Source organism: Argentina silus (genome assembly GCF_951799395.1).
Source record: "Argentina silus genome assembly, chromosome: 12".
Lineage (NCBI taxonomy): Eukaryota > Metazoa > Chordata > Actinopteri > Argentiniformes > Argentinidae > Argentina > Argentina silus.
In genome coordinates, this window is record NC_139666.1 from 17,935,775 (window position 1) to 17,948,586 (window position 12,812).

General features: G+C 44.6%; 2 protein-coding genes across 2 annotated transcripts; one reads left to right on the forward strand and one right to left on the reverse strand.

Annotated features, from left to right (window-relative positions):
* Positions 1-289: 289 nt before the first annotated feature.
* On the forward strand, positions 290-1,420 carry c9h13orf42 (chromosome 9 C13orf42 homolog; the record flags this gene model as incomplete). Its single annotated transcript, XM_083682626.1, has 3 exons — positions 290-706; positions 806-950; positions 1,173-1,420. The coding sequence occupies 3 exons, from the start codon at positions 290-292 to the stop codon at positions 1,418-1,420; spliced, it is 810 nt and encodes a 269-aa protein (XP_083538752.1).
* Positions 1,421-2,615: 1,195 nt separating this feature from the next.
* Positions 2,616-6,767, reverse strand: rnaseh2b (ribonuclease H2, subunit B). The gene is made up of 11 exons (XM_083681515.1): positions 6,610-6,767; positions 6,050-6,115; positions 5,821-5,928; positions 5,370-5,440; positions 4,465-4,579; positions 4,309-4,373; positions 3,991-4,096; positions 3,671-3,752; positions 3,465-3,510; positions 3,130-3,207; positions 2,616-2,871 (listed from the first exon to the last, which is right to left on the reverse strand). The coding sequence occupies exons 1-11, from the start codon at positions 6,671-6,673 to the stop codon at positions 2,761-2,763; spliced, it is 912 nt and encodes a 303-aa protein (XP_083537641.1). The 5' UTR covers positions 6,674-6,767; the 3' UTR covers positions 2,616-2,760.
* Positions 6,768-12,812: the final 6,045 nt, after the last annotated feature.

Below are 12,812 nucleotides of genomic sequence, written 5' to 3' on the forward strand. Positions count from 1 at the left end.
AGACTAGAGAAGGTTGAATTACGGGGCCCGTATCCATAGCACAACCCCCACAACCCCATAGCGACGGTCCACGGAGTCTTGAAATGATCAATCCGGCGTTTCTCCCCCTGCGACTCACGGACCGTAAGCTATTTCAGCACCATGGACAAGATCATAGCAATTCCATGTTGTTCAAACGCGCGGTGGACCTGGTTGAAAGCTGAAGAATAGGCCGATCGATTAGGCTACTGATGGGTGCGTCAACAGGGCACGTCAATCATACGACCAATATATTTGCCCACGTGGAGGGATGTTCAGGAAGATCAATAATGTGTTTCGACCGAATCAGCACGGACATAGGGCTCGAGACAGCGGCTACCGGTCCGAGCAGGACTACCACAGCGCGTGCACCGTGAAGCTCGTGCGCAGCACCTCCATGCTCGTCGTGGGCGAGAGGACACAATCAACTGTCAACTCTACTTTAAAACGGAGCAAAAGTACGGTGAGCTTTGAGTCCACCACAGCCTTGTACTTCTACCAGAGGCAGGAAGACCAGTTATGGCTTTACTCTCAGAATCAGAACTGCTTACAGTACCTGGAAGAGCTTGTGGCCTTGAGACGCCAGTACACGAGGAGTGTCAACAATCTTAAAACCAAGGAGACGAAGGCCACCGTCTCCTCCAAAAAGAAACCTGCGCCGCAGCCGCCCACCTCCAAAGACGCACAGGTGGCTGGTGACCTCAACGATAATACATAAGAAATCTATCTTCTTTCCTTTATAGAGCCATGCAACAGCTAAACTTTGCTGTTTTGTTTTACCACACAGATCTCAAGGATCAAACCTTCGGCCCCACCAATCCCCAACGAGGAGGACTCTCTCGAGTTCTTCGACGCTGTCATTGCAAGCTGTGACCCTGAGCCCGCGCGTAAACCTCACATAGATGACGGGCACGCTGACGTAGACTTCATTGGTAAGTTTCGTGGGTTTGTTTAGGGTATCAGCACCATGCAGGAGCTGTTCATTGTGGGCAACGCTGTTGGCAATAATTAGGCCTAGAAAAGGCCTGACATTCAATGAAAGTATTTACGCCTAAACCTCTCTCTCTCTCTCTCTCTCTCTCTCTCTCTCTCTCTCTCTCTCTCTCTCTCTCTCTCTCTCTCTCTCTCTCTCTCTCTCTCTCTCTCTCTCTCAGTGGCCACCAGCACCAGTGAGCACGACCTCCACTCAAACTGGGTTATGCGGGTCCCGCGGTTATCGATGGAGGATTCCAAGCTGAAGAAGCCGGGGAAAGCCGGTGAAAGCGCGGCCAAGAAGAAAAACGACAGCGGGACCACAAGTAGCCGACGGCGGCTTCAGAGGAACCCAATGCATCTGCCCAAAGTAGTCGAGAGCGCATTTCAGACTCTGCGCTTCAAGCCCAAAGTGAAAAAGAAAGAGTAAGATCCAATCGTAGACTGTGTGTTTAAGCCTACCATTCGGGGTAATCGGAGGTCACTTTTGGGGAGGTCCCGCTGACAGCAGCTGGCAGGGAAACACCACGGGGAGAAAACACAACAAAGAGTTGTGAAGTAACTGGGGAAGTGAGAGAGAGGTGATGTTAAAGAAGTGGAGGAAGTGGGAACTGAGAGAGGGGATGGCGAGCCAACGAAAGCACTGTCTTTGAGGATCCCAGAACGTTCTAATCCCTCGCCGTTTGTGGAACTATTTTTTCGGTTTTGTACTTCTGACCTGATTAATAATACGGCGGCTTTTCTGGAGTAATGTGTCTAACCCGATCTACAATGGTGCGTATACGCGGCCAGTGTTACAAACACAGGCTACCCAGTTAGCCTGCCTAAACAAATGATTCAGCTAACACAACAGCCAAGTGTGTAAAAATAAAACAAATACAACTGCCCATTCAATTTATTAATTGTACATATGACTAGGATCACTAGGGAGAGTGGACATTGGACAAGGTAGGCCTGTCTACCGGTATGTCATTTCATTAATGCAGATCAAGATATAGATGGTCAAAGGTGTTCACTAGATCACCCTATATATAACTTGATTCATTATATAGACTTCACTATATCTTAACCAAAGTTTTGCAAGTCACTGCTACAGAAGTTTGAGTTTTATATGGCACCATTGTGACTTCACATTTGTATTAATGTTTATTTATTTACATTAAAATGGGTCATAACTGGCACATTTCTTCCATGACTTAATGTGAAGCTGGTCTGTTGACTGAGTGCACTTTCTCTGAAATATGAGACCACAGGTTGTACTTGCTGTGTTCATCTGCAGTCACCTGAGAGCCCAGGGAGCCTAGATGGGGAGCCGAGCCCTGCCCTAACAACACTCACCAAACAGACAACACAGTAACCATCGACTGAATGAATAAATCATATATATAAAATCATATATATATATATATATATGACCCAGAATCTCATCTCTCGATTCTGACTAAGTGAGACTAATATTTCACATTCACATTTCATTCACACAAAGTTTGTAATGTAAGTTGATCGTCACAATGTTGTACATCTTTTCATACAACAAAGGTTCAAAACCTTGAAGAAACTGCAGCTATTCATTCGCTGTAATGCACCGTCTGCCTAGAAAGTTGTGCGCATCAATCCATTTATTTTTTTATCGGCACAAGACAAGTGGCTCAGAAACATGCAAACCCTTGTAATGTTCTATCTGAAAGAGAACAAATGAAAAGATACAGTTCTCTTTTCTTGTCTTTATTACCATAAGCATAAACTATACACACACACACATCATAACATTCAGTTCTTCTCTGCTTTGACCTTGGGGCTGAAGAACGCAGACATACTCTTCATGCCTGTTTTGTCCACCTTCGCAAGAGTTTTCTGAGCTGCACTCATCTTCTTGGGCGGCTGAAAAGAAAAGAGAAAAATCAATAGCAATCTCATCGGCCTTGAGTGAAGAGAGGGACATAACTACAGTCCATATCATGATTCTTAACAGAAGCTACTTTGACCATTGTCTGGAATTGAAGTCCTGCAGACTCAAACTTTCTCTTAAGCTTCCTTGCTACAAACAAATATCCCTCTAAAACTAAAACCCAAAAAGGACATGCAAGAACTAAATAAATCCCCCCCCCCCCCCCCCCCCCCTGCTCTATGTACACTCACTTTGCGGGCAAAATCGGCACTGTTGAATTTGGTGTAGTCCTCTCCTGCCTCCACTGGCATGTCAGACATTTTCCGCTTCTGCCGAACACAGAAGAGTTTGGCCAGCTTTAGATCACTCAGCTTTAGATCACTCAGATAGAACACCAATCACGCCACAGACACACCAGTTACCATGACCACACTGTGACTCCATCAAACACATACAGACATCAAAGCATATCACGTTTTACAACTTACAATAACATAAACAAGAATGGATGTATCAATGACTACATGTCTGTATGCAAATGTAACATCCTGAGACACGAAAGCCAAAGAAAAGCTGAAGAACATACCTTTGAAGGAGGCTCCACCTCTTTAGGACTTAGGAGCTCAGGTAATCTGTCAGGAGGGAGGGAGGTAAAAGACCACTGCATTATCACAAACAAGTATTGCTGCTTCACCTGCATTATACCCTCAATAATCACTGATTTACTGTAGCATTGGTACAATTCTCCTTATTCTTGATGACTTAGACAATACATGAGCAATGTGTACATACCCTAAATGCTTGAGCAGGGCTTTGCTCAAGTCTTCACTGATGTACTCTGAGATCATCCCATGGGCATACCGCAGGTAATCGTCTGTGGAGAGAGATCGTATGATTAGTTGAAGCAGCATGGCATTATACACACAATAATGCAATGATAATTACATTATTTATTTATTTATTGTGTAATATCAGCTTGTTTGACGTCAAATGCTTTCACACTGAGTTTGATGTGTAAACTCATGGTCTTTGCAATGGTTTGGCGCCATCCGCTGGTCAATGTTGTCATAGCATTAAAAAATAATAATAATAAAAAATAAAAAAAGACTCACCATCGTCAGCCTCTGACTCCAGCTTCACTCTGACGAACGTCGTCGACTTCACCCCTTCCCCCACGGAGATGTTACTCTTTCTGAGGGCTTTGACCGTCCTCTCCGCCTGAAAACACGAGGTACACAGCAACCCACAACATCAGTTATTACCCTCCTAGTCCTGGGAAGCCCACAAAGGCTTGTTGATTAGTTGATAAGCTTAATCTTGTGTGATAGCGCTGGGCTGGAACAAAAGCATGCATCAGGGGGGAAAGGGGACTGAATGTAGAGAATATGAATGAATGTAGAGAACACAGCTGACAGGCAGCATTTGGTTACCTTTTTCTTTAGCCAGTCCATTGTTCTCTCCTGGCTATAGCGGTGAAACTTCAGGCTCCCTACCTCTGAAAGGGGTGAGAGACGGAGCATTACAACACACCCAGTTACTGTGCATGACCCTTTGATTAACGTCAGCTAAACCCATTGACTTCTGACCTTTCTCCTCAGTGATGTGGTGCAGGGAGACCAGAGAGCGCGTACAGCTGAGCAGCCTGGAGCATGCTGGGAAATCATCATCCATTACAACCTGCTCTACGGGCTGGAACCTCCCCTGCAAAGCACAGACAGAGATGATGTCACAAAAGGAGGAAGACAGAAAAACTTAGGAGTAGAGATAGAATGAGATGATGTAACAAAGGGAAGTAGACAGAAATACCCCTGTGAAAGTGGGTATTTCACAACAAACTGCAGAATGTAAACACAACTGAATACCCTGGTCATTTTTGGAGACAGGCGTTCGTGTTATGATTGCTAGCAAAAGAGAATCAGCGTGGTAGTTAATTAACCGGAAATTCCAGTACTAAACCTTGGGCCAAATCAGAACATCTTTACCATTCGTTAGCTACTGCTTAGATTCACTTTTGCTAGCAATCATGACGGTGGCGTCTATCTCCAAAAATGATGATTGTCTCCAGTTCTGTTTACATTCTGCAGTTTGTGACGTACAGACTTCTATTTCTATGTGACAGACAGACTGTTTCTGTTTACATGTTTGTGACGTCGATTTACATGTTTTCTGCAGTTTGTGACGTAGAGACTTTTTGTGACGCACAAACTTCTATTTCTACATGACAGACAGACAAGACATCACAAATGGAAGAAAACAAACAATGGAGACCTGCAGACTATGATGTCACAATAAGGACAAGTGTGACCCAGACAGTGATGACATCATAAAAAGCACACTTGAATCAGAGAGGTGATGTCACAAAGCAGACAGTGATGACAGCATAGAGGTAGATCTATGGATGACAGTATGTCAACACAGTATTGATGACAAGTAGTCTACTTGGGCTAGGGTGTATATATGCCTAGTGTAGTGAATCTAAGAAGAACCTTACCTTTGCTTTGATCAAATAGGGCAACAGAAGGTATAGGGGGTCCATAGGGGTAACATACAGAAGTCTTCCATCTATTCAAATGAAAAGCATTGAGTTTCAATAAAAATGATGTACTATATTATAAAGACTGTCTGAAAAGAGGTGCTGGTTCTTCATTCAGGAGTTAACAAGGTGTATAGGTACTGCAAAATGCAGTACAGAGATAAAGACAGTTCTGGATGGCAGCACCTCTTCATGGCATTACTGTAGCCTTTTCTCAATCCGTAGGAACACGTCCCCTCAGGTCCTCTCCTCCGTCCTCCACTCATGTCCTACTGAAAATGCATTGGGGGAGAAGATCTAGGTTCTTCCCCTTACATATTCTCCTCAAATGCTTTCTGAGGACAAAGCCAGTGGAGGATGGAGGAGAGGAGTCGTGTTCCTAACAATTGAGAAAAGGCTTTTGACTAACCTCGCAGTACAGTCTGGCCAATGAACCAGGCGTGGTAATCTTCACTGAAGGCTTTGACCTCATACAGCTGAACATCACCACTGCCCAACAGATAGAGGGAAGCTGCATCTGGAAAAGTAGATACAAATAGGTTTCAAGCAACTTTCACTGCCACATGTCTCTTAGTGTTGACTTCATTGGAATTGACATGAATGGATGGACATTACTAACATGAAATAGCTAATGTTACCTGTTGAAGGGTTCCTGAGTCTAATGAAAGAGGGGTCACTGTCGTTCTTGGGTTCAACAGCAGAGTCTGTGGGCAATAAGATTCAAACACAAGTCATGATGACACCATCATGTCGCTGGCTGAATTATGATGTGTCTCACTGAGGGAATGATGTCATAAAATGTCACTTAAAGTCACAATCTGGGATTTGTTCTGCTGTTCAAAGGTAATTTCAATTTATGATATACCCATTGATTCTCAAAGAATATTATATGGAATTAGCAAAACTGTTACCTTACCATACCCCAAAATATAAGGTTATTTATTGTTTGTAACCAATGTCTTTGTAAACAAGTAGTCTATCTTATTTTAGAGTGGGCACATTTCCTCATTCCCATCTCTAAACCTGTCTTTATACCAAAACAATTTACAGGGAATAAGGGATTGCACCTTTAATTGTGGCTAACTGGACTTGTGTTGTTGGTTTCCGTACTAAGTTGACAAGCTTCAGCTTCATGGTGATGGAGCATTAGCTTTTCTGAGTTAGCTGTGACATTGTTGTCAGTAAGTTAGCTACCTACCTGCAGCAATTACGACCCATCTGTCACTCTGTGAATGTGGTGTGCGCTTCTTTTTAGTCGCCATTTCAGACAAATTAAGTAGCAATTTGTGATTACTTTTAGGCAGCCTGTTTAAAATCAAAACAGCTAGTTAGCTAGCTGGCTAAAGCTGTCACTTGTAAATAGGAGGAAGGCATGGGGATGCTGCTGGGGGGAACAACGTGAGCAGACAGAAAAGGCGGGCAACTCTGTGTCGTTCCACAAGGGGTATGCATGTTTTTTAGTATAGCCTTTATTTCTGTAGCTGCAACTATATTTACAGTTTCAGCCTGTACAAATGACAGTAAATTGCTGTTTAGTGACACATGGCTTCATTAGCACTTGTTAGTAGAGTAAGCTTCGGTACGAACATACAGCAATCGAGCGCTACATTCTATCATCTACACTGTATCCCAAAAGTGGAACATTCCATGACGTCATTTTAAGGCTACACACACCACAATAACAACATAAGAAATAAATTAGACTTTATGCGCTGATTTTGTCAATTGACGACCAGCGAACATTAACGAAGACAATGTTTTGTCAATTGGAGACAGGGTTACTGTGTGATACATGTTGGTGCTTGTAGAGTCTGGCTGTATAAATTAGCAATATAAATCCTCATGGTTAAGCAGTTCACATTTGAGTCACTAGAGGGCGTACGTAAACCAGGTTGCCAGTCTTCCCTGTATGAAAGAGAGAGCTGTTGGCCCTAGCCATGAAAAGTGCGCAGTTTCTAATTCAAATAAATTGAATTAACCCAGTAGCTGTGTGGGGAGTCTAGGGTTGGGCTGATATTGCTAGTGTTATCTTTTGATTTTGATTTTAATTTTGTGTGAGATCACAAAAAGGCATTGACTGAGTTCAATATGAATGGAGAATATTCAGAACATTTCATGTATCGTTTTCTCTTTCTCAGTTGCCAATTCCTTGGTTTCCAATAGTGCTATATTATTTAGCTTTTCATCTCTAGTATTATATGACGTTAGTTTGAGACACCGCTCACAAAAGTATAGGTCTAAGTAAAGAAGCATCCTTTGGCTTAAAGTCAGAGATACTCTCACATTAAAGTAAGTAGGCCTCTATGCTCTCTGTAAGTACTTGGTTTCCCAGGTCTCACTCAGGACATAAGCCAGTGCTTAACAGCCCTCAAGGAGTTGAAATGAGAACATGCGTGTGTGTGTGTGTGTGTGTGTGTGTGTGTGTGTGTGTGTGTGTGTGTGTGTGTGTGTGTGTGCGTGTGTGCGTGCGTGCTTGGGTGGGTGTGTGCGCTCCTCACTTAGTGAGCAGCTTTACCTCCTCTGACTGTCTTCATCAGCTAGACTGTTCCTGTCTGAGAAGTACTTTCTCTCTTGGTCTTTGTTTACTTTTAAGATAACAACATTATGTTTTTGCAGTGTGTGTGTGTGTGTGTGTGTGTGTGCGCGCGCGTGCGTGCGTGCGCGTGTGCATGCGTGAGTCCATTGTGCATGTGTGTATATTAATTAAGTGCTTAGTTTGCACAATTGTGTCAGTCAAAATGGTCAGTTAGTCTGCTGTAAAATGCAGGGTGTTTAACAAGCTCCTGTGTCGTGTTGATCTCTCTATCCTGCAGGCACTTTTAGTACGGCCCATTAACAAGTCTCTAATTAGCTTGTTTTGCTAAAGAGTAAGGGAGGGGTGTGTGCGTGGGGTGACCAGTGGAGCTTTGAAGCGGTGCCATAGAGGAGTCCCTATGGGGAGCAGTACAGTGCACCGGAAAACTAAACACAACTATATTAAGGAGCCTCAATCTCCCTGTCTCTGTTCATTTCTGTCTCTCTCTCTCTCTCTCTCTCTCTCTCTCTCTCTCTGTCTCTTTCTTTTCCTGCATCTCTTTTTTCACCCTACCCTGACTGTTTCTCCTAATCTATTGCTCTCTGTTGCTATTTCTCTATATCATGATTTCTCTCTATGTTTTCTTTCTTTACATCTTATGCTCTTTCTCTTTATGATCTCTTTATTTTTTCTCTTTCTCTAACGTACAGTTTAGTTTTGCCCTTGGATATAATCAGATGTATGTTTTCATGGGACAGACAGAAGGGGATGGCTGATATGTTGTATGGCCTATTGCATATGAAGGTAGGCAGTCAGACAGAACTTTCATTGAACGCTTTCTTTCAGTAAGTCTGAAGGAAAGACTTTGGGCCTGTTTGTTTTTTTCGTACTCTAATGGAGAACAAAAGAGTCTTTCTGATGGGACAGCACACAGACAACCTCAGACAGCACAAGTCTCTGTGCTCAAAATGCAGAAAAGAACAAAGTCGCTCTAAATTTAGTTAGAGTGGACCCAGACTCCTAGTGTGGCCTACCCCCCACGCCCAGCACGCCCCCCCTACCCCCCCCCCCCCAAAACCCGACATGGCACTCCTCATCAATCTTATAGCTACAAAAGAAAAATCTCATGTCATGAAGACATTCCCCCTCTCTCTCTCTCTCTCTCTCTCTCTCTCTCTCTCTCTCTCTCTCTCTCTCTCTCTCTCTCTCTCTCTCTCTCTCTCTCTCTCTCTGTCTCTGTCTCTCGCTCTTCCGCTCCATTCTGTCTATTTCTGTCCTTTCCCTCTCTGTCTCACCTCCCTGTTTTGGCCCCCATGTTGTTCAAAGTATCTAACGCAAATGGCCCAAAAAATCAGATGAGGAAGGTTTTTTGGTGAGCAGATGTTTTTCCTCTCTACAGACAGTGCCTTTGCTGAGGCGTTGAGTCAGTTGGTCACACTCTGGCGACCACACCCCACTTGACCCGCCCAGGCCCCATGCGTGGTCCAGTGCAGCTCCACTTGGATGAGCTCTTCTCTTCAAACCAGTTACAGTTGATGTGTCAGACCTCCCATGAGCTGTCCCTGTCACGCCATGTAGAGCAAGGGAGGCTGGTTGAGGTAGAAATCGGAGGACAGGCTCCTTGTAATGGGGGAGAGGGGGGGGATCGTGGACAAATCCACTGTACAGTACATCAGTGGAGGCTGGTGGAGGTGGACGGGCTCATTGTAATGCATGGAATGGAATGAGGAATGGTATCAAACACACATGCACGATCCCCCCTTCCCCAAGCCTTGTACGGTCTGTCTGATGACCCATAGATGGAGAGGGGTTGGAGGGGGTAGGATGTGGTCCGGAGAGGGTAGACATTCATCCCAGGGGTTCAGTCTACTGTCACACAGGATGGAACAGGGCCTCCTGGGAGTCATGTTGGTGTTTGTACTTCAACAGCTGCTCTGATGTCTGTAAAACTAACATAGAAAATGAATAGTATTAGTTTAGCAGCTTCAGATTTTGATAGAGCTTTGACTGAATTCAGTTTTGGAAGTCTATTCAGTGTTAAGGCTAAGTGTTTTCTGTATCAGCATCAGAGACGGAGCCTGACATGCGCGCACACACACACACACACACATACACACACACACACACACACACACACACACACACACACACACACACAGATGTGGAGAAATCCCCCTGGCAGCAGATGCCCCTGAGTCACGATCCGGGATTCCCTTCCTTTCTCTTCCAAATATGGGCGGGAGTACAGGGGAAGAGCGGGAAGCAGAACGTGGAATGTGGCGTGGAACCCCTTTGTGATGTCAGAACATTTTATCAGCGAGCTGGGGATTGAAACAACCTCAGCCTCCCACTGCCTGGAAACACACAGGAGGAAAGAACTCTAATCAGAATGCCAGGAATTCACAGATCACTACTATGGTATTCTGTTCAGCATAGTTGTTATGTCTGAACTCTCTAAAAGACACACACACACAGACACACAGACACACACACACACACACACACACACACACACACATACACACTCATACACATAGACCCCCTCCTTCCTCTCAGTCTTCTCACCAGAAAAATCCCTCTTCCCGTAAAGCTTTTTTTATTGCGGACCCTCCAGGCGTTGCCTGCTTGTTCCCAGCATCACTCGCTCCATGCGAGGACCGGGGAGGAATGGTATTTCCTCTCACCCGTTCTGGTGGGAAGGAATTAGTGTCTGTTTGGATACATTTGGTTGAATTTAACGGTCTTCTCAGATATTTGTCTGACAGGTATCCAGGCTCGACGTTAAAACATGACACATCAAAGCATTTCAGAAACCAAAGATGAAACAATTCCAACATTTCAAAAGATGTTTAATGTTCTGTTATGGTACCAAGTCTATCCTGTGACAAGACGTCTGCCTCTGTTCCTCTTACCCCTCCTCCATCATTTCCCTTCATCTCTTTATTCCTCCTTCCCCTTTTTTCCTTCCCTGTGTTCTTCTCTCCTATTAAATTAATCTGGAGCATGATATATACTTTATGTTATGATGAGAAGTTGGATGACAGGGGAATTGGCTTTAACCATGACCACCCCCACTCTAGGGGCCCTCAGACTGTGCTGTCTATCCCAAAAAGGGGCTTCACTGGTGGGGCAAATCCTTCCAGACTGGTCCTTGGCCCCCTGCTCCCTCTTCTCTTTTCCCTGTGCCGCCAAGTAGACAACCCGCACCACAGAGCTCCCCATCAGCGCCATCACCAACCCTAATTACTGTTTTCCAGGAACAAAGTCCTCACTCAAACACACACACACACATACACACACACACACACACACACACACACACACACACTGTCATTCTCTCTCTCTATCTCTCTCTCTCTCTCTCTCTCTCTCTCACTCACTCACTCACTCACTCACTCACACACACACACACACACACACACACATACACATTCTCTCTCTCTCTCTCCCAAAGACACACAGCCCGTCGTAGCTACAAGGGATCAGAGATGATTACTGTGGTAATTACATCTAGCGACCGCTGGACCACCGCAGACGGCTCCACCAGTCTCTCTGCTCCGAGAAATTAGAGACTGTTCAGGGCTGTAATTAACACAAGCACATATGAAAGACCAAAAGCACTCTGTGTATTTATGCGTTTATTTGTTTATTACGATAACCCTAGGCCACAAGGGCACCAGTGCCGTCGTGTCTCCGAGGTTGGGTCAGGTCAGGAGAGGTGATACGCAGCAGTACAACTGGTGAAGGTAGTAATAGTGGAGTTGTAGTGTACAGTAGTAGTAGTAGTAGTAGAGTAGTAGTAGCAGTGGAAGCGGTAGTAGCATTGTTGTGGGCCTACAGTAGTAGTTATAACCTGTGTTGCTGATGGAAGTTGCTGGTGTTGCAGGAGCAGCAGTGATGGTTGTAATTCTGGTGTTAGTGGAACTGATGACAGCTGTTGTTATAGCAGTGCTAGTTCACAGGTCATGACTGATGACCTAGTTCACAGGTGAAACTACTTAAGACAACTGTGGTTGTGTGTGTGTGTGTGTGTGTGTGTGTGTGTGTGTGTGTGTGATGACGACATTTCCCCCACACCTTACACCTCTACCTCTCATTCTCCTCTGTCCCTCTCTTCCCTGTCACCTGAGCTTTCAGTGGCCATAAACTCACTCTCAGGGAAACGTATGATTTATCTTGTTTTATGACAGAAGTGTTTCTCTTATCCGCTGGTTTTCCACTTTTCCACAGTTATAGAGCGGTCAGGGGTCCCGTGGCTTCAGAGGTACGATCCCTCCACATCTAGATTTACAGGCTGCTCCGTGACACCGTCAACAGCACCAGCCATTAAAGGATTAGCCGCATCTTTCATTGGTGTGCTGGGAGAAATTTGGAATTAAATGATTCCAGGCATTCCACATAAATCTATGAGGAGGTGGATGCAGCCGGGAAAAGGACAGTCCGTTCAGTTATGCGTGTAGTGTAGTGTGTGTGTGTGTGTGTGTGTGTGTGTGTGTGTGTGTGTGTGTGTGTGTGTGTGTGTGTGTGTGTGCGTGTGCGTGTGCGTGTGCGTGTGCGTGTGCGTGTGCGTGTGCGTGTGCATATTGAAGAATGTACTACTATGATGGAGTGAAGTGAGAGACATAATGAGTCAATAGAAATCTAATAGATAGACGGATGGATGGATCAATGGAGCAAGGTCAAGACAGGTAAAAAGGTAGGCAAAGATATGAGATTCTGACTACATCTGAAAATCTCATTTTGTACTTACCTCAGAAGATGGATCGAACAAGTGTCTGCATGAAATAACGAGTCAGTCTTTTAGTGAAATTATTCACATGATGGATCTATGAATTCATGTCAATAAAAAACTCATTCGTTTCTCTATCCAAAGGCCCATTTATACT

Coding starts and splice junctions, on each gene's coding strand:
- rnaseh2b (XM_083681515.1), bottom strand. CDS start 6,673: ATGGCGACTAAAAAGAAGCGCACACCACATTCACAGAGTGACAGATGG. Junction 4,374..4,464: donor CCACATCACTGAGGAGAAAG/GTCAGAAGTCAA, acceptor CACCCCTTTCAG/AGGTAGGGAGCCTGAAGTTT. Junction 3,753..3,990: donor GGAGTCAGAGGCTGACGATG/GTGAGTCTTTTT, acceptor CTCTCTCCACAG/ACGATTACCTGCGGTATGCC.